General features: G+C 35.6%; 3 protein-coding genes across 12 annotated transcripts; 1 reads left to right on the forward strand and 2 right to left on the reverse strand.

Moving 5' to 3' along the window:
* Window positions 1–754: 754 nt before the first annotated feature.
* On the reverse strand, window positions 755–11,377 carry LOC107831178 (uncharacterized). Of its 10 annotated transcripts, none has more exons than XM_016658915.2 (14): window positions 11,113–11,375; window positions 10,628–10,749; window positions 8,248–8,654; window positions 8,089–8,151; window positions 7,189–7,323; window positions 6,600–6,702; window positions 5,935–6,005; window positions 5,743–5,847; window positions 5,317–5,350; window positions 4,813–4,913; window positions 3,355–3,414; window positions 3,093–3,296; window positions 1,732–1,849; window positions 755–1,034 (listed from the first exon to the last, which is right to left on the reverse strand). In XM_016658915.2, the coding sequence occupies exons 3-13, from the start codon at window positions 8,374–8,376 to the stop codon at window positions 1,763–1,765; spliced, it is 1,092 nt and encodes a 363-aa protein (XP_016514401.1). In that variant the 5' UTR covers window positions 8,377–8,654; window positions 10,628–10,749; window positions 11,113–11,375; the 3' UTR covers window positions 755–1,034; window positions 1,732–1,762. The 10 variants fall into 10 exon arrangements, with proteins under 10 accessions (XP_016514401.1, XP_016514399.1, XP_016514403.1 ...); XM_016658913.2 differs by having other exon boundaries at window positions 8,248–8,680; window positions 11,113–11,374; XM_016658917.2 differs by lacking the exon at window positions 10,628–10,749 and having other exon boundaries at window positions 755–1,031; window positions 8,248–8,680; window positions 11,113–11,377.
* Window positions 11,378–11,696: 319 nt separating this feature from the next.
* On the forward strand, window positions 11,697–16,285 carry LOC107831176 (ATP-dependent Clp protease proteolytic subunit 3, chloroplastic-like). Its single transcript, XM_016658912.2, has 5 exons — window positions 11,697–12,094; window positions 12,739–12,853; window positions 12,936–13,111; window positions 15,657–15,752; window positions 15,856–16,285. The coding sequence occupies exons 1-5, from the start codon at window positions 11,789–11,791 to the stop codon at window positions 16,141–16,143; spliced, it is 981 nt and encodes a 326-aa protein (XP_016514398.2). The 5' UTR covers window positions 11,697–11,788; the 3' UTR covers window positions 16,144–16,285.
* Window positions 16,286–16,736: 451 nt separating this feature from the next.
* LOC107831175 (uncharacterized) lies at window positions 16,737–21,403 on the reverse strand. The gene is made up of 4 exons (XM_016658911.2): window positions 21,143–21,403; window positions 19,920–20,326; window positions 18,151–18,193; window positions 16,737–17,539 (listed from the first exon to the last, which is right to left on the reverse strand). The coding sequence occupies exons 1-4, from the start codon at window positions 21,264–21,266 to the stop codon at window positions 17,085–17,087; spliced, it is 1,029 nt and encodes a 342-aa protein (XP_016514397.1). The 5' UTR covers window positions 21,267–21,403; the 3' UTR covers window positions 16,737–17,084.
* Between the last annotated feature and the right edge of the window lie 726 nt (window positions 21,404–22,129).

A 22,129-nucleotide genomic window follows, 5' to 3' on the forward strand; every position in this document is an offset into this window, starting at 1 on the left:
AAGACAGGAGACAGAGATTATTAGTTTGGAAACTTTTTTTATTTGATAAAAATGGAAAATAAAAGAAATACACGCGCTCATTATTTTTGTTAAAACACGCGCGAGCCACGTATCAAAAAAGATGTGTATTAGACACACTTTGAAAAGATTGAGTATGTAAAATGATTATTGGGATCAGAAAGTGTGTAACAGGGATTTGGTCCATAGGTTGAGAGGTAACTTATGTATTTTGCCTTAGCCAAATGGTAACTTAAGGGCTGTCAAACTGCGTTCCACATATTAGGATGTAAGTGCAATTACTATTTTATCCTCGGGCCACCATAACCTGCCTGGTTATTTCCATTTATAGTATAGTAATGATAATGATATTACCTTGGATGTTGTTGTTAAAAATTATTTTTTACTAATATGAATATTTGAATAGTTTAATTCAACATTCTAAAATATTTCTAATGTTAATAAAATGTCGGCAATCTTTTTTTTTTGTTTGAATAAAGATTCTGTACATTCTCTTCGTAAACTTTCTGCCTACTTCAATATTGTCTAAGCAAAAATAAAATAATAAAATTTATTATTAAAAATTTTGGGCCTAAAGCAAAGATATTATTAGCCTCCCACTTTGAGCCACCCTGATGTTAGATAGCCTACATCAAAAATTCATCACCTGCTCTCTATCTATTTAAGCTCCTGAATAGTCTACACTTGATAGCTAGCTAAATAGCTGAAACATGAATATTCTCAAGTCAACAAATAGATTGAGGGAACTTTACCATTAAAAAAAACTAAATCGAGCATACAAATCAGTTCAAACAAATTTATTAGTCTACTCCTGAAGCTGGAATATATCTTGTATAAGAAATGTGACTTCCTTGAGAAGTCTGAATTATCCCGAGAACGGAGAAGATCACGATAAGAATCAGAAGCATCCAATCAAAGTTAAACCCATCATGTATTCTCCCAGTTCTGCGTTTTATGATCAGATATGCAATGAACTCTCCAGAACAATGACATTTTGTGCGACCTGTCGACTTCTGCTGCAAGCCAAAAAAAAGAAGCATCAATCTTTTCTTGTTATGCTCTGTGGATAATGGTTTACTTGCTTTTGGACTGCCAAGTCCAATTGGTTTACACCACTTGAACAGAAAAAGGAGCATATATTCCATATACCACCAGTTTGTGGCTTTTGGTATCTCATTGCATTTGTCAGTATTTCAAATTATTTCACCCTTACATTGTGTGTGTTTTTACTCATTTGCCAAGATACATTAACTGGATTAAACTAGCACATGACCATGGAAGTAATTTAACGGTTTAACCACTTCCATTTATCTGATAGCTTTCGCTTTTACCGCATGCTAATCTACAACCTTAGAACATTACTCTATACGATAAGTTCCTAGAAGTCATAGAATGGTAGTTGACTCGTTATTCTTCAAAAGTAAGTCTTTGCAAAAGTCATATTTAAGGTACAACTCCCGAGTAACTCGACACCATGTATTATAAGCTGAAAAGGAAAATGAAAAGAAAAGGAGTCACAAGAAAAAGAAAAGGAACCTTTTCACAAAGAACAAGGATAATCAAGTTAGTTACTAGGATGTTTAATAAAAATTATTGTGGGTTTGGCATTCAATGGAAACCAAAAAGATAGAGCTGGACAACTAGAGGAATGGCTCACATGTGGCAGTCGCTGCAAAGAAAAAATCATTAAGAAGAGAGTAATTTCAGCCTTACATTTGGTGTGCTTGACCGGCTTTGAGATCCATCATTTTTTCAGTATTTGGCCTCTTAAACCGTTCCAAAATGAAGCTGCATTAACAGCCCTCTTGCCGGGAAGTTGAACTTCCAAAACCTGAAATACCAAAGAACTAGTGTTATCAATCTCTAATATTGCCCATATTCGAAGCAACTCTCTCTCTCTACACACACAAATCACTCAAGACAAATACATGAGATAAACTTTAACGGATGCAGGTAAATGCGTATAACCAATAGTAGGGCTTCAATCCAGATGAACAAAAAGAAACCCAACCCTCTGTTACCGGATTCCCAAGAAACATCAAATTTAGAGTTTACGAAGTTTCTAAATAAAATGCTTAGTAAAACTTTGAGCCAGCATAGAATAAATACATATACAACCCATTCTACTTGGCACCATTTTTCATTTTGGCACTCTATCTCTGCCTTGTTCCATTTTGGCTCTTCAACTCTATTTTAACTCTATTTCTTATGTTTCACTTTAATACAAAAGTTAAAACCAGTGCAAAAAATATAGCGCTCGTGTATACACAAATCTGAAGGATAATAAATATCCAATTAAATGTTGTCACCTGATTTTTTCATCCATATCAAACGGGTCAATACTAAAATACCCGAACCCGGCCATATTTTTTGTGGGTTTATTTCATCTAAATGGGCCAGGTATGAAATCAGCAGATGAAAGGTTTGGCACTTAGAGAATGAAGATGGGGCAACAGTGGATGAAAAAATACGATCGGGTTCGGGTATTTTAGTATTGAACCATTTAACATGGATGAAAAAAATCAGGTGGCAACATTTAATTGGATATTTATTACACCTCAAATTTGTGTATACACGCGCTATATTTTTTGCACTGGTTTCAACTTTTGTGTTAAAGTGGAACATAAGAAATAGAGTTGGAGGGCCAAAATGGAACATATAAAATAGAGTTGAAGGGTCAAAAAGGAACAAGGCAGAGATAGAGTGCCAAAATGAAAAATGGTGCCAAGTTGAATGGGTTGTATATGTATTTGGCCAATATAAAATGTTGTTACACACAGAGACAGAAAGCCAACATCAATTGCGGATATCATGCAGTTATCCAGATTTAATAAGACATGAAAATAGAGAATCTATGTAAGTTGTATAGGATAGCAATTTTCAGTCTTCTCTTCTGTACATATGGTTTTGCAGAGTGTTTGTGCAGTGATATATAAAGTTTGTTACCACTTCAAAAAAGAAAAAAATTAAGACATGAAACTAGCAGCCCATAACATCTAGGATTATAGACGCTGATAGAAAACTTGCAGCTTGAATCAAAATATTCTTGAATTTTAGGTACAAAATCTTCTCACCTCTAGTGCCGTGTCCCCACCGCAAGGAATTACCAGTGAACCTTTAGTAAAAAGCACATCATTGGCTTCTATATCTTGACTTCTGATACCGGTGTAAATCCGAGTAGTGATAATTTTAAGCTCTATACTACTGCTCTCGCCACTGCTAGGGTCAATGACCATAAGTCTAGCTCGAGTTCCAGGCCATCCTGCAAATGCCCGAACCTAAAGCTACTGTGTCATGATCCCTCAGACCAGATTGAAAGACAACTTAGAAGAATACCTTATTATGAAGCACTTGGGCATCTTCATCAAAGGATAACCATGACTCCTCAGGAGTTATCTGAAAGAAGCAAAAATCAGAGCTCATTCCCAGAATTTGATGGGAAAGGTTTATTTTATCTGGATTCAATTAGCCAAAATGAAATCCAAAATCTGCATAAATGCATTGAATGATGTTTGAAACAAATTAATATTTAGGTATTGTACAAAAAGAATTTTCTTGTGCAACAGTTTGAGACCCACTATTGGTGTCACTCCAACCGTCCAACGGTATTATCTCATTTTCAAGATGAATTTAGTTCTCATGTAAACCTACCTACCCATTGATAGTGAAGCATGGCACAACGTTTCAAGCGGGGACGGGCTTACTCTCAAGAGCACTAAAAATTCAAGTATGGAAGAAACATGCTTCGTGAAGTAGGATCCACTATCTGCCTGTGATAATATACGCGTAACCTTCATTCGATCAATCTCTAATATCACACAATAGGAAAAGAGAAAAGCAAGGATTTTGCATGTGAAGATATGCTGACAAGTGAACAAATACGGCTAGAAATATGGAGGGAAGTGAATCCGAAGTTCCTTATGTTTCATGAACAGGATATGCAAGACTTTCCAATTTTGAGCTCCCATCCTCTAGTGAAAATGGACCTAGGCTATTTCAGTAATATCTGGATGGTAAATGAATGGTGAATAAATCATAAAAGGACACGTGGGCACCTATTAGGTGCTTACACGTGTCATTGTGCTCCATGAGTTCACTTAATAGCACTAATAATTAGACACTGATCTTCACCTCTGCACTAGGTAAAGGACCCCCCCCCCCTCAATGCTCCCTTTCATTTATATTTTGACATCTTGGTTCCTAATCGAAATATGGGATTTATTACTCCAGAATTGGAGAACTAACTTGACGAGCGGAGTATTCTGTTAGGGCTCATCTCGGAATTTATTCACATCATCTCAATTTATCTTGCAAATGCATTTGGGATCCTTCAACTAGACTCCACCCTGAACCCCAAGCCCTGATCCTTCAAGGTAACTTTAATCAATATAAGGCATATTTGCACAACACCACGAGACTGTTCCAGAGTCATGATTCCATCCATAGCAGGGCCTATTATCTTCCTACAACAGGCCAATGGTGTCATCTTCAAGTGATACACTTAATGCAATAATAACGAGAGGTTTCTAGGTATCTGAAAGACATACAAAAGTTGAAAGTTTTGTTATGCAGGTCTGGGCATAAGACTTTCCTTAAACTCAGTATACAATACTGGGGCATATATCCAGGCAAGATGGCTGATATCTTAACATTCTCAGGACCTCTTGCTGTTGCTGACGCAGGAAATTTGGGGTTAAATATGCCACGATGTTTAACAAACCCACATCCAATTGGTTGAACATTACACTTGAACTCAGAACCAAACAGTGGACACGCTGTGGGGGGTGATTTTACCTTGGGAGCTAGGGTAGCTTTAGAGTCATCTTGCTCTTCTGCTCTTCCACTTGCAGACCCATCAAATATAGACGGAAGTTCACGAATTAGAAGTTTGGAACCTGAATGGAATAAAAGCCCATCAGCTATTGAAAAATGGAATCTGAATCATGACAAATATTCGACATCCCAATATCTGCACACAGCAAGAAAACAACACCGAATGTTCTTTGGGTACATGAATTTTGTAGAGCAATGATGACAATATTGCACTGCAATACTACCTCTTACGAAAAACCCTGCCAAACATTCTCAATAATTACACAATTAACTTGCTGTGACCAAAATTGAAAGCTGAATACATATCTCCAATTTTACAGGCCAAACGATGCATTCAATATCACAGACAGAAAGAAGGTTGTCTTTTCAACTAAGAATACAAATTTTCATCCAAGGAAGACAAGCATGGTAACAATGAAATGTTTCAGTTAGTGAAGAGCAGGACGTAGAAGACGAGTAACAAACCTAGAGCAAATAGTAAGTCAAGTAAATCTGGAGCCTGCAAAAAAAGATATTATAAAGCATCAGTCAGAAATTTCATTAAAAAATGAAGGTGCTGTCAAGAAGTGGGCGGTCCACATGCCTATAGTTCCAAGGATAAAAATAAGACGAGGAGCAACTATGTGGTTAGGCCAAAACTGATCAATATACTGACACATTTTTCATGTATATGCATCATTATACACCAACTTTAACTGTTTCACCTTACCAAGCAAGAAAAATTAAAAACGTGGAAAAAGGAATAATCACAAGAATCTTTTTCCAATAATAGCAAGCAGCCCGGATCATTTTTTTGCTGCATACAGCACAATGGGCTTGCAGAACTTAACACATCCATCCATGATAACAAAACTAATAAAAAACAAATTCTGGAAAGAAAATCACAAAGACCTTTATTTGATCATCAACTGTTACTCTTTCAAGCGCAATAACCGGTCCAGCATCCAATTTGCGAACTGTATAAGCTAGCGACACCCCTGTTTCTTTAACACCATCCTGAAATTACATATGCAGTTCCACAAATGATAAATCCATCAAGCGAGTAACCCATATAATTTCCATAAGCTTTCAGGAGAAAGAGACCTGCAATGCTCTTTGAACAGGTGCTGCACCACGATATAGAGGCAGTAAACTTGGGTGTATATTAACTGTTCCTGCTTGATTGGACCAAAAAGGCTAAAGCTCATTCAGAAAATTGAGCTTAAGCAGAAAAACTTTCTTTGTAAACTCCAAAAAGAGCAGTTGATCTGTTTAGGCATTAGCTATTCGGAATCCCCTCTACTCGTCTAAGCTTTAGTATTCATATTACAATGACATCCCTTCTTACTTAGTATGCAAACTATTGGAGCTTCCCCTTCCATTAACATCGCCAGCTAAGAATGTTAAAAGGTGCTGACACCCGGCAGCTGCCATAGATTGTCCATTGTGAATCTCAACCGAATGTGCTACATTCAAATATTACATTCCAAGTTTTCACAATCAAATTTGACTAGAAGATTCTTGAGAAAACATCTTCTTAAACCACAGGAATGCCAAGTACAAGAACAATGTGGCTGAAAGCTATATCATGAACTAAAAAAAAAAAAACTAAGGGCTCCTCATCAAGTTTCAAGTGAAAGATGCTTCTACCTCTGATAGTTTCCAAGCTCCAGCTCTTAAAAATATGACAATGAAGCATTACCGAAGAATAAATTAAACCACTAGTTTAAAAGAAAATTGCATAATAATTGAGCGATCTATTGCCTAACCTTTTGACGGAATATTCAGAAACTTTGTGGGTAAAATATTTCCATATGCAGCAGTAACACAAAGCTCTGGCTCCAAAGCTTTAAAGTTAGAAAGAAATGCTTCCTGCATTAGAATAACACAGTTAATAAGACGCATAAGCAGAATCCAGTCACTATAATTTTACAAACCACTGAGGATTGACCGGCAGAATCAATGATAAGAGCTTGGAAATTTTTCTCAGTGAAACACAAAAGCATAAAAATGCATCAAGAAAGATATCAGTTTCTTACAGTTTCATCGCTTAAGCATCATATTTACACTTATTAGGATATAAAACCACAGATCATTAAAAGAAAGGTAACCTAATTTCTTTACCTGTCTTGCTACCCAAGAGAAACTATCCGAGGTTGGCCACCATACTTAATAATGGTTGATGTGCACATACTTTTCATGTCTTAAAGAATTACAACCAAAACTACGGTCTCTACAAACAAAATGATTTCAGTGAAAAGGCACCATGGCAATTTGTCATAAGGAAGACAACCCAGGAGCAGGGGTGCAAACTAAAAATATATACAAAATTCATAAATACGTAAATAACATAATTACCTCACCGGCCTTCACAGGTGTGAAAATCAAATCAGAAGGGAATCCTCTGTCAAGAGCATGTTGAGCAACCGGTGAAGGCATTACTTTTCTTCCTCTATCCCTTCTGGTGGGTGGTTGCGTAACAATAGCTGTGACCTAACCAGTGTCAAACTAGCTCAGTTCTCCACACCATCCGCAAATTAAGTACAACCCAAAACTGAAAAGATGCTTATAGTGACTTTAGCTACGTAAAAGCTACTGACCATAAACATCTACCGCAGATAGTATGCAAAAGCTAGATGCAACCCCAAGAAAGTAAGAAGTCGGCTTCATTCAAAGAAGAAAATAAGCTTGTGAATTTGTTTAGTTATAAGCACACAAAAAAAAAACTGCAGACCCATCAACAAACTTAAGAGAACCACTTTTGGTGCGGCATTACTAAAAAGAATTACTTCAAGGAAAAAAGACATAAGAATATAGAGGAACGGGCATAAATTACCTATGATTATGTAGAATAAAATGTCCGCAAAATTAATTAGGGAAAGTGGTTAAGTCCTTCTTGAAACTCAAGTACACAATAAAGTTACCTTTAATTGTAAAAATCAAGTCTTTCGAGACATTCTTGCTCAGAGGCATCGAATATGTTCATGCACAAACAGCTAAACAACATTACATATATGCCCAGATGAAAAAGAATACACCTCAGTTGGAATAATAACACCACAACCACTACCCCTCGATTCTAAACTAGTTGAGGTCCATTATACAAATCATCTATATCCATTCTACTACATTTTGCACCAGCTTAATTCCAAAGCTCAACTATTTATCTTAAAAAACACAATACTGCAGCAAGAAATATAGACATTTGCTTATGACAGATGTTACACTAGTTTAATCTACAAATGTCTGTAAGCATACCTCAAATAGGGAATCTTGGGCAGCAGAAGCATTGAATAAAGCATCAAGAACTGACGCAGAAACCTGAAATATGCAATGAACAATAAATATTGTAATAGTAAAAGTTTACGCTTTTGCTTATACGAAGAAAGGGGAGATTGGAGCAATATACCAACGGACCTGAGGAGAACCCAGAAAGACAAGACGTTTCTTCTTTGAATTGGAAGTGATAGTACAAGGAGCAGAAGAAGAAGAAGCGGTGACAGTGAAGCTACAAAAGCGTCGAATCATCACTGAAGAAGACAGCATCCTAATTCCCTCCCTGTAAAGATGAGGATGTTTTACTTTTTCAAGAATAGTTTGTTTGGATACACTAGATGAGATCAAGCGCGTGCTCAACGTTATGCTTATGAAGTAGTGGCTTGTTGGTTTTAGCGGGCAAAGGTCATTTTTACGACCATCATTGATCAGGTATGACAGGTTTTGAGACGGTATCAAAATGGTCTAATTTTTCCTTCAGCTCTATTTTGCAGGGAGCTAACTCATCTCGCGCTTCCAACTAAAAGATATATGTGCTTCGATGGTGTCTGCAAACATGGAAGTTTTAAATTATCTGCCATTAAAAAGTGCAACAATGAGTTAAAACTTTCATCATACAAAGAAACGTCCTACTTATGAAGCATGATAACTGAGCTTCTCCAAAATGTACACAAATGAAGCAAATTGATGTAAATTCACAAGGCCCGCCTCATGGCCTATGGACCAAATCTATTACTCAAATATCAAAAATAGAAAAGGAATAATAGTCAACATTAATTTAAATCAAGATAAAAACAACAATGTTTTATTTTCTATATTTCAGATAGGGGATTTTCTTGTAACAACATCAATTAAAGCACTTACCCTTTTATATGTTCACATTAGCTATAATTACGACAATTGATATCTAATTTTTTTTTTTAGATAAGATACAACAATTGATACCTAATTCAAAACTTGATGATGACAATGGTTTATATTTTGAGCTTGTAAAACTTTTGACTTTTGAGTGGCTCCAACAACAAATTCAAAGTATTGGACCCGTTTCTCGAAAGAAGCATCAAAATTTGGAGAAGGAGCAGGGTATAACAACCCCATTGTATAACAACTTTTCACCCCTTAGAGGTCTTAGACATGCATAGTAAAAGGAGCAGGGTAGTTCGCAAGATATTGCATAAACTATCACCTCATCTTGAGTTCCATAAGTCTAAAAACTTTTCACAGTCCCCTTCCACATAGTTATTTTCTACAACTTGTTAAGATTCTTGTTTCAACTTTTATTCATGACATTTTTGTGTTAATACCTCAACACATAATTAAACATACATACTTCAGAAAAGTTGCAAGCTTTTTCACTTCAATCTTTTCCTGAATCAGTTTTTTTTCTCGCCAACTTAATGGATCTTCTAAAGCTTCAACCTAGTAAAATCCAATACAATAGAATATACTTCTAGAACGAAAAAGAAAAGGTTACCAGAAATTTTCAACATCAAAAGTTGTCAATTACTGGAAATTTTATTGAGCACAAGAGTCACTAAGTCCAAGCAAACTCTTATCTTCTTTTGTAAACACGGAGCTTTCAACTCTACGCGTGTTTTTCTCTTTTCTTCAGCAAATGACACTCTATATATCAGAATACTAAAAGTCAAAGTAAAATAAAACAATAAAAAAAATACAAAGTAGTTGAAAGGAGATTAAAAAGCTAAATGTAAAAACCTGATTAGTATAGGTCTATAGGACAATCTTCCAATCAAAGCTTTAAAATTCACATAAAAATGACTACCAACATAATAAGATGATATTTTAGGAGTAACTAAATGTTGAAACAGTCCATAAAAAAGTTAAGTTTTTCCAAGTATCACCATCTACGACATTAATAAGATTGAGAAAAAAACCATAAAAATGCTATAAAATGAACGTATGACCTACTTATGGGAACATAGCATAGTGTATCTAGCACTACAGAGACAAACACTGCAACTGCAAGCTAGTAGCAATTACACGAAGAACTCGAGAAGAGAACCTTCGGGATAGGGGTTGGAGTATACCCACATTTAAAATGGAATTAGCTGAGAAGTTTCTTATAAGAAAAGGCTTTCAAAAGGAATTTGTCCAATATAGCTATGAGGAACCAAATACAACATACAAACAATTACTTAATAATAGATTTTCTAATATTGAACAGTAACACTCTGACGAAAGTTTTGAGTCATTTTCAGATAATCATCAAATCACAATTTAGGAAGTCATGTTTAAAGATAGGTCACATTATAAGAACTCATGTTTAAAGATCTCAAATTTATTAGAGTATAGTGAAAAGAAAGAAAGAAAAAGGCTTAATCAACTCTTAACCGGAAGCTACAAAAGGCCTTTCAAAACATATCGGAAATGGAACGTCATTGTTACTTGAACACGAAAGCATGTATCTACAAGAGCCAAATAATTGGACCGTATCATATTCACATGTCAACCAGATGTATCATTGTTCCCAAATATTGGAGAATGAAGTAGTCAAATTTACCTTATAACAATTTCATTTCCTTTTCAAACTCTCTTCAATGGAAAACAATAAACAGGTTATTGTTATTAATTGTCTCTAACTCTTCCTCTTTAAATAAAACAAAAATTATTCATATCCAAGTTCTGCAGAAAGAAACAATATAGTTTTTCAGAATCATCAAAATATTGCATACTGACAATAGGAGGAAATTTTATTCACGAACGAAAAGCATAAACATAGTGCTCCTATTAGACAATTTTCAAACCAGGGATTAAAGAAAGAAAATGACAAATTCAAGCTTAACAGATAGACGAAGCATCCTAACAAATCAGAATTTGTCGAGTAAGTGTTTGAAGGAGACATCACTCAGCATAAATAATGTCAATAAATACACTTCAAAGAGAGCAAATATTCTCCTTAATTTTGATCATACATCGAAAAACTCAAAATTCTAAATCTGAAAGCCTTGTTTGAAGAAAGTAGCTGGAACAGTAGATTTTGCTAACCTGGTTATATGAAATACAGATGAGTTCTGCTCTGTTAATCTTCCACCGCAATTACATATAGCATAAAGGCAAAGGTTTAAAACAAAGATGAGTAAGAGAAAAACTCAAAATTAGCTAATTCCAGAATTTGGCCAATATAACATGAAAAAATCATTATTCTACCTAAACTAAATTTGCTCTCTATTTTTTGCAGTATTCTCTGGAAGTGAAGAGTATGAAGGAGAGTTGAAGGAGTAGAAGAGATGGAAAAGTGAGATGTTTCTAGACTTAGGTTTAGTGCGAGTGGGATAAAGAAAATTGAGAAATTAGCATGAAATGACTATTTTGCCCTTGGTCGACCATGATGCCTTTTCTTGAGGGGGTTGAGCTATTCCTTTTTCTCTTCCTATTTTGCTCCTCACAAGTTAGACAATTGTATATGATTTTGTAAAACTTTAAAAAAAAGCTCATATAGTATCAGAATTTACATTGTAAAGACCTCGGGCACAAATTAAATGTTTTTTTTTAATATATATAAAAAAATATAATACACACACATTATATATAAAGTAGGACACTAGAAAAATGTTTTTCTTTTCCGGAATATATATCTGTTAAAAGGAATTGAAAAAATCAATACTTCAAGTCGTTAGCCAAAACCCCTAAAAGCAGAGAGGAAGAAAGAAGGAGAGCTTAGATGGAGGGAGGTTGTCTAACATTCACCACAGCACCAACAAGACCTTCAACCTTATTCAATTACAATCCTACAATTACCAAACAATTTTACAGCAATTCACTACCAAATACTATTACACATGATAAACGAAGAAGAGGATTGTCAATAAAAGCATCGACCCACAACTTTTCTACAGCGAAACCGACGCTATCTGGGAACTGGGATGTTTCCAGTTACTCAAAAGCACCTGCTTGGTTGCCCAGATTTGAAGAACTTGATACTACCAATATGCTTCTTCGTCAAAGGATTATCTTCTTGGGTTCTCAGGTTCTCCCTTATTTTAATAAAGATTTGTTTTTTGGGTTTTGTTAATTCACTCTTTATAATAAAAATTTAAACTTTATACGTGGTTTTGTTAATTGACCATGTGGGTATTATGTTTCTCATTCATTCTGCTTAGCTTAATTGGTCTTAGGTGTCATTACTCTGGTAAAGATTTGTTCTTTCTTCTTTTGGGGGTTTCTAATTCAATAAAGATTTGAATTTTGTACGTGGTTTCTTTAATTGGCCATATAGGAATGAGTTTTTTGTCTTTTTCAATTCCGTTTTGATTTATCAATTTGCTGCAGCTAGCTTAGTTTAATTAGTATTGCTTGGATAATTTGTCACTGCATGGATTCGTTTTTCTTAGATGGGTTTCCTGTTTGTTAACAACAATTCACACTATTCTATTGGCCAAACAGATAGCTCTTCGTTCTGCGCGGACAAACTTTCATTTGATTCTTGTGGAATGACAAGTGAATGATACGCTATCTATGATATACTTTTACCTTATAAAAAAAAAAGATGATACGCTATCTATGATTGATTACATTATGATTAGAACTTGACAATGAGGAATTATCTTATATTTGAATCCTAGAAGTGCAATGTTGTTTCTAAGACTTGGGAAACTGTTTGGTGATGAACAGGTAGATGATACGACTGCAGATTTTGTTATAAGCCAGCTATTATTTCTTGATGCCGAAGATCAGAAAAAGGACATCAGATTGATCATTAATTCACCTGGTGGTTCAGTAACTGCTGGTATGTCTAAATGTTTCACTTACTTTGGTTGTATCTGATGCTATCCTTTTCATCTGAAGTTGAAACACACCATTTTTTATAGGGATGGGAATCTATGATGCTATGAAATTGTGCAAGGCTGATGTTTCTACAATCTGCATGGGACTGGCTGCATCGATGGGTGCGTTTCTCCTCGCATCTGGCAGCAAGGGAAAGAGGTACTGCATGCCGAACGCAAGGGTGATGATTCATCAACCACTTGGAACTTCTGGTGGTAAAGTATGTGCTTACACTTCCCTTTACTCATCAATTTGTAGTGTTTTCTTTTTGTGTTTTCCTTATTCGAGAAAAACCTAAGTTATGCAAGGGCGTGATTGATGGTTCAACTTTGATGTACTATTATTTGTTTGTGCTCACTGAGCTTCTCTGAAGCTTTTTGTATTTTCTTTTGCTACATATATACATCCAAACACACAGAGAAGACTTTCTTACCAGAATATTTTCTATGAAATACGCATTTGCCTAAGGATTTTTAATGAAAAACACTGTTCTCTTAACACTAAACACTGTTCTCTTAACACTGCATCTTGAGTTCCCGATTCTGCAAGATATTTTACTCTCTGATTTCTGAACAATTTTCATTCTGTTTGTTTTTCTATTCTGAAGTTCAATAAGTTAGCCCTATCAAATTTGGAACATCCTTATCTTTTAGACTCGGTGCTTACTGGTTGTCCTACTTGTTAGTATTATCCCGTTCGTATTCAGTTCTCTTTATGGATATATCTGAGTTCATTACATATAACTTTTGATTTGCTCATTCAGTTGATAGTGGATTGGTGTAAAATTCTGAATCAACGTATAATAAATACTAACTTGACTGATGGATTGGTTCTAAAACTGTTCGACATATAGTTAATAGTTTATTGGTCTAACTAACTTATTCTTCTAGATGCAAAAATCTTTTAGATCTCTCTCTCTCACTTCTCCTCCCACCTCCCTCTATGTCCCGCAGTCAAAATGTCTGCAGTTGTCCACTCAAATGGGGTTAAAGCTTTTGCTTTACATTGTATGCTTGTAATGGGTGTATGCACATACGATATGCATGATATAGCCAGCAATCAGGTTTCAGGTTGAGCTTTCACTGGCCATTTTTAGATCTAGACAGCCAAGCTAGTATTCTTCTGTATGAGTATGACTGAAGTTCAATAACAGTTGCACCTGATGTCTTGAACTTATCTGCATTTGCTATTCAGTTTTGAATTTGTTCTGTCAGATTCCCTAGCAGCTTCAGGAGTTACTGGGTGCACTGGCTATTTTGTCAAACATGAAGCATAAACCTCTCGTGTTCCTGTTGTGCCAATAATCTTTTGGATAGCCTAGCTAGTGCTGGTTTAAATAATAAATAAATTCATTCTGATATCACAGAGCAAAGATGTGATTCAGGGATTCATTTGCTAATCTTATAGTATTTGGGGCTAAAATATTTGATAAAATGGATCTTGGGCCTAACTCAACCCCAAAAGCTAGCTCATGCGGTGAGGATTGCCCAAGACCATATAAGGAGACCAAGACACCCATTACCCACCGATGTGGGACACAACTCAGCAATATTTGTCTTATGCTCTGTGAATATTTTGGTCCAGCTCGATGCAGAAGTCTAACTGAGCTGTGTTGAGGGAATCCTTTTGGCAAGTATCAGCTTCAGTATAGGAGACCTGAGAGAATGAAGTCATAGGGACGCCTGTCAAATCAGCTAGCAAAATCACTATATTTTAGGGATTATAATTATCCTTTTCACGCACACATGTTGCTCACTCTGATTTTACACTCTATACAATTCTCCGAAACTAATTACCAAAATTCAGTCAACTACTACAACAATTTGTATAAACAATTTCTAACAGCACTTTCTAGTACAGTGCTCAACCATAGCTTTTTTTTGTCATTAAAAAATATATATAATTGGGTAGAACCAAACCAAGGAATGTGCATGCTTTGGTTTCATGTTGATTTCTTATGGACATGCAAGTACACAGTGGTCTTACAAGTAATATTGAGTGAGCGAGTGTTGATCCAACGGCAAATTGATGCCAAGTAGTGTTAAGAACCAAAAATAAACCTCCTATACTTGGTCAAACGACAAGTAATGAAGGAACTAAACTAATTAACAATTTAATTAATATCTCAATAGTGGTGCTTGTAATGGTTCTGAAATTCAAGGGAGTTAAGCCTAGAACTATGATTTTCTCTAATACTGTAATCAGTCAATTGCTTCTTTCAAGGTAACTATCTTTCAAGTTGCTTATAACCCTATCTTAACCTATTCTCTTTATGTCTATGAGGATACTGCCAATGAAGATGCATAAAGCTCCACGCCTAATTATGGTTGCATAAGGCAATTAGGTATATGTTCTTCATAAATAAATAAAAAAGGCAATTAGGTATGTGTATAATATATCCTAATTGTAAATCAGTCCACCTAGTGAACTCAGTAACCTGATCTTATGCTATTTGGCTTAGTTCTAACCCTTAATCTGCTAATATTATTGATGTGACATTAATTTATTTGAGGAAGTTATGCCAGCACTCAGTATCATGTCAATAAATGTTACTCATAAGCTACTGTCTCTTTTCTGGATGCTTTTCAAGTAGGTCAATTTCCGGCATCCTAGCATGCATCCTTCCTAGTTTAATTACTTTCTTTTTGTTGTCTTTTTCCTCTTTAATCAAGATGTACTTCCTTGAATTCATCTTCATTGCTAGCACATCGGTATGTGTCTTTCAACTATTTTCACAATAACTTTTATTTGACTTGATATTCCAGGCAACAGAGATGAGTATACGGATCAGAGAAATGGCATACCACAAGATTAAGCTTAACAAAATACTATCAAGGATTACTGGAAAGCCTGAAGAAAAGGTGATTATTTTAGATACCGTCTCTTACTGTAAATGAATTATTTGTGAAAGTTATATAGCTCTTATATTTCTCTATATCCTTTCTTCTTCTTTTTTTCTTCTAGATTGAAGTGGATACAGATCGTGATAATTTCATGAATGCTTGGGAGGCTAAGGAATACGGATTGGTTGATGCTGTTATCGATGATGGCAAACCAGGATTGGTCGCACCAACTGCAGATGCCACAGCTCCGCCAAAAACACGAGTTTGGGATATGTGGAAGATTGAAGGAAGCAAGAAGGCAAAGAAAAATTTGCCTTCTGAAGAAAGAATGTTGCAAAATGGGTATGTGAGTAGTCAAGATGATGAGCAAAAGAGCAATGAACAGAAAGATGAAGCACCTACTCTATAGTGTATTAGGATACATGTAACATGTGGCCTTGAACAAATGTACTAGTCGTATTCAATTTGAGATGTCGTCTCAGGGATTAATTGTAGATTAATACTAATTTTTATATTATGCTCGAGGTCTCTTGAGCCTTCTGTTGTACCAATGTCTATTGTTTCAAGGTTGTTTAATATTTGAATTGGTATTCTGTTAAGGATTTAGGTCTATTGTTAGAAAACAGTTCGAAATGCAAACTAGCAGAATGTTATGCCAGTTTGCACGACTCGTTTAGGTTAAGCATTAACGACTAACATTTTATAAATTAATAATCCCTCCTGAATAATGATATTTTTGGAAAGAACTCAGTTCACCTAATGATTGAATGAAATCTCCTATAAATTAGCCAGTCAAAGAATTATTTTATCGTAATACTGTTGTAACAACTGTGCAGCAAATATATTGTTTAGTATTATCAAAGATACAATTAGTTTACATGCTATACCTAATATTTGATACTTAAAGGAAATTCTTTGTATTGTCAACCAAAGCAAGTGAAGGATTCTTCCTCGTTGCTTTCCTCTTCAATGATCGCTTCATTAAATGCATTTACAGTCCAGTAAAAGGTCAAAATATAAAATGTCATAATTAAGGAAACTAATGGACAAGAGCTTCATTACATGCATTTACAATCCAGTAATTATCTTTTCTATAATACAATCTTCATTCTTTCAGTTTCCTGCATCTGTAGATAAAAGCCAAAAATGACAAATAGAAAGGGAATAGCAGAAAGGAAAGGTATACTGCAAAAAGGACTACAAAATAAGAGGACATGCCAACAAAGATTTAGCTTGATCCTCGGACTGCATTGTCAGTCAACTGAACCTAGAAGCAATGTAGTGGCTTCTTCTGGAATTATTTCAAACTTGAAGCATCCACCCCGAAAACCACCAGAATACTTCAAGTTCTCAGATAGAGTTGACTGTGTCGCTGCTTTCACTGTCACTGCTGCTGCTTGCACTATCACTTCCACTTCCACTCCCGCTGCCACTCCCACTTCCACTACTGTCACTTCCACTACTACTGCTAGAACTTGAAGTATGACCCTCTTTTCCCTCTGCATTTACCTGAGCTCTAAGTTCTTCTGCAGCATTGCGGCCCTTATCCTCATCATCATCACTGACATCCACATCAGCTATCTCATCGTCTGTATCGTTTTGGTGTGGGATATTAATATCAATGCCTGTTCCGAATTCTTTCACGGTGATATTCCCTCCATTGGCTGCTGTAGTATCATCCTCGTCATCATTCAGTATGTCCAATTCTTCCTCCAGGTCATCATTCTTCATGTCTGGTGATGCAGTTGACTGATTAGCATGTGAAGATGGATATTCAGAAATCTTCTCACTTTTGTTTCTTGAATCTAGAAGAAAGAAGACGAAGAGTCAGCTACTAAATAAAAGGCATGAATGACAAATAAGGAATCAGAAATTTCAGGGTTTCTTTAAAAATGAGCTTGCCTATCCCATAAATGATGCAGATTGAGACAAACGATTGAACCAAAAAAATGAACAGATAAGTGGGAGCAAAAGCTTAGCCAATAATCAATCAGAACAAATGCAAAATGATTTTCTAGGTAGAAACAGATGAGATGTGTGCTGCTTAATTCAATCAAACTACTGATTAGAAAGGGGAAAAAATATCAAGTAAACTATTGTGTCGTGGATGATATGATACAACTTAGCCTATCCTAAACTGTGAGAGCCAAATGGCAGAAGACTCCAGACAACTTAAGTCCCAAAGGTATCTTCTTCTTGGTCAAGCTAGGTCCTTGAATAATTAATTTCAGCAACTTGAGTGATCTTTTACACATTTTTCATCTCATTCCTTTTCTCCCCTGCATTTCCAATCTGTGTCTAATAACCACTTACACTCCTTCATTGGATAATTCAACCAAACTTAAGGTAAAAACCCCTTCTTCCCTATCTTTTCAGCTTAACACCACCATACAGAGCTCACTTTGAGAATACATACCTGAACTTCGAAAATCACCAACTTCAATCCGTTCCACCTCAACCTGAACAAGCATCAAACAGAAAAGTTTGAGATATTGGTCTAATAGTCAAAACTACAAAGGATATGGAAGCGGACAAACTAATCATTTTTCCCCTTTATCTTGAGGGGCAAAAATAAAATAAAAAGGCTGAAATTGATATACTAAAGGCAGCTAGATATTATGGAAAAAATGAGAGGTTGATGAGACACATCAGACAGCGACGAAGACATGAAAGGAGTAAACGATTTTATTTTATCTGTAGTCAGTAAAATTTAAAAAATGAGATACAATGAAGAATAATGTTGCTGGAAAATACAATCATCTGAAGGCAATTTCAAGAACTAAGCTAGACAAGTTCAAGCATGATTTAAACAAGAAAATTCTGTCACTCAAGACTGCAGTTTTAAACTAATGGCTGTAAAAGTTGTTAGCAATAGGCAATGCACCCATCGACTACAGACCCCACCATTTCTTTTCGTTATATTGAAACAAGTAGAATGGGCGGAGAGAAGATACCAACATGTGCAGTGATAATCACTTTGCCAAGTACTACTTGTAATAATAGGAAGCGGCGGCAAAGCCCCCAGCATCTACCATTCCACCAAAATGTGTAACTACACCATGTGCTCAGTTATTTTTTTTTATTGTTTTTTGACAAAGCCACGTACCCAGTTATGCAAACATACATATAACACAATGTCCTGCTATGCAGAAGCATAAAATCAGTGCAAGCAAAGGTAAATTGTGGTTTCCAGCCAGACTCAGTTTAGCATTCCAAAATTGTGGGGAGTCTCGACAAAAGAACTCAAGATAGAGAAATCAATCAAGTAATATCTTTCACTGATCTAAAGGGTGGCTCTAAGCAAAGGCATACAGGTTGAAGATGAGAAATAATCATGGGAGGAATCACTTTCATCTTTCATCAAATCGTAATTAAGTTTGAATAGACCAAAACCAGGATAAAACTTGCTTTTATCTTCACTTTGAGATTGATTTAAGGGTGAAGAGAGAACATGTGCATAACTGAAACCAACCCAACTTTCCTTCAAAAGGAGTGCATTCCAGTTGGAAACTACAAATGCAACAAGGACTCTGCCACCTAAATTTGATCTATGATTGAGCAAGAGTCCTTGTTGGTCTCCAGCCAGAGAAGAATATCTCATTCAAAACTGAGAGTTGCAAAGCAGATGATGAAATGACATCTGCTTATTGGACAGAGCAGCAAAAAGAAGCCACTGCCACTGTTAATTTTGGAATGAATAGTTAGAAAGTAAAATGGAGATCTACTGATTGGAGTCAGGTTTACCAAGGAAATAAAAAATGATCAATGTCAAATGTCACAGTTCATTAGGTCCCAATTGGCATAGACTTCTGCATGTTATCAAAATACTGGAGCAGCCATAATATGTCAGTTCTATCTGGATCAAGCTACTACTTGGACTATGGAATATGGATATAAGTATATAACTGCAAATTAAGCTTATTTCATTTTATCTTTTTCAATAAACTTGTGAACAGATATCATCCATGTTACTAAGAAGGTGAGTTTATCATAATTTATCATCTTGGGAATCTCAATTAGCTTTGCCTAACTCCCTTGAAATCTTTTATCAGAGAATAAGGTAAGCAGTTTCTTCAAATGGTAAGCATAAATACAAAAAGTCATGTATAAAGATCTGCAAAAGTATGACATTGCAGTTCTAAGTAATCTAGAAGAAACTGAAAGTAAGTTTGCAAAAGAACTTACTGGTACAGCAGGAACTGCAGTCTTATTCTGAGACTGAAATTTAGCCCCTTTGGAAACTGGAGGTGAACTCGCCCCTGCAGGCATTCCAACCGGTGCAGATATTGGTGAAGGTGTAGGTGCACGTGCAGGTGTAGATGCAGATGCAGCTACTGCTGCTGCAGCGGATTCTCCGGGGAGTCGGTTATACCTCAACCGCTTAACTGCCGTGTGTAACCGCTCCAACCGAAATGACTCACCATCAAAGAAAAGAACAGCATCATTTTCCTTGTAATCCTCACTACTCCCATCAAAGGCGACTTTGGGTTTACCAGGCTGGTTATTTTGAAATTCAACAGAAATCTTATTGTCCTTGGTCTTGTGTAGTTTTCCAGGTTGGTTTTTATCGATTGAAGCAGGTTTAAATTCATCTGGAGATACAGAAAAGAATTGTCATTTTAACTATTCCAACAACCATATTAGGATAGCACAAAAAAGAAGATAATGTTAGGGGCAAGTTGTACAAATCTCATCCTTTGTCATTTATGCAAATGCAAGTTAAGGACAGTATGGTCAGTTCTAATAAGGGGATTCAAAAAGATAAAAAAAAAATACAAGGACACACATGGGATTTAAAAATGTGACCAAAATCAATACTTGAACCATCTTTGCCACTATATTAGAAGTTATCCTTGTAGAAAGGGGATTCAATAGTGTGTGCTTTTATCCTATTTTCATAGTATAAGGGGATTCAAGTGAACCTCCTTTACTTGGTGTAGCTACGCCCCCAAGTATGGCCAACTAAAACACAGCTAGCTAATTCAGCATTTTCACCATACTTGGCTAAAGATTGATCTAAGAATTTAAGTTAGTGGATGCAGAGTACCACTGCATTACTAGTCTATTTGACATTGGGTGAGAACTGAGAACTAAGTATATATCTCTAAATTTTACAACATAATGCCTAAATGTGCGCAAGCACACGTTGAGCCTAAAGATTTCAAATTGCCGCACCTCACGTGTATTTGCAACTGTTCTTGACTTGTCTTACACAAGAAGCAACATAATATAGGACGTATCGCAAAAAGAATTCAACACAGTTGAAATAAAGTTATAAAATTACAGAACCTGAACATATTCATCAAAACAAAGGAAGTTTGTTCGTCGTATTCATCTATGTGGATACTAGTAGAAAATGACGTACACAAAAGAAGGGAGAGCGAGAGGGGGAGATCAGGAGAACATACAGCGTAAAGTACAGAACTTGGAGGAAGGATGGTGGTCTTTGAAGGAAGAGCCTAGGCTCAGATTGTACCACCGATCTGGCTGTGGCGCCGTGCTTGGCTCCTCTTTGTTGTTTATGTTTGCCATTTTCAATAGCCCTAGCCGACAAATTCCTCCGAAAGACGAAATACAAGGTCGGAGAAGACAATAGTGGGGTGGTTTGCAACTTGCAGCTGCGCGCGCGCGCGTGTGTTTTATTTTCCTTTTCCCTTTTCTGCGAAGAGTTTCAGGAAGAATTGCTCAATTAGGGCTATAAGGGCCCCTTTGGCCAAAAAAACATTTCACTTTTTTTTTAAATTAGTATTTGGTTATGAAATTTTCAATTTTCACTTGAAAATAAATATCAGAATTTTTTGAAAATTTAAAAAATTCCCTAAAATTATTTTTCAAAATTTTTTCTACAGATCACTCACAAAAATTCAAAAATAGCCCAAAATTATATTCATGCCGACACAATTCTATTTTCAAATAATATTTTCACTTGAATTTTTTAAAACTTTTTTCTAGTATTTTACAATTCTTATGCCCACTAAGTCGAACATGCTCAACAGACTGGTCCACCAAAGGTCCTTTGGTTAACAATTATTATGCATAATTGTTAATTATTGGATAAATATTCTCTCCGTTTCAATTTATGTGAACCTATTTTTTTAGTCTTTATCAAAAAGAATGATCCATTTTCATATTTGAAAATAATATATGTATGCATGATTTATAGCTACACAATATATGTGCCTCATTTACCACAAGTTCAGAAGTCTTATCTTTTTTCTTAAATTTCATGCCCAGTCAAATAGGTTCACATAAATTGAAACGGAGTGAATATGTAATTTCTTTTACAAGGAATGAATAACATATAATGTGAGTAATAACACATAAATTATTTATTCGCCAAATAATAAAGCAAAATTGTTATAATCTATGAATTTATATGTGGTGAAAAATACTGC

The sequence above is a fragment of the Nicotiana tabacum genome, chromosome 3 (assembly GCF_000715075.1).
Source record: "Nicotiana tabacum cultivar K326 chromosome 3, ASM71507v2, whole genome shotgun sequence".
Taxonomy (NCBI): domain Eukaryota; kingdom Viridiplantae; phylum Streptophyta; class Magnoliopsida; order Solanales; family Solanaceae; genus Nicotiana; species Nicotiana tabacum.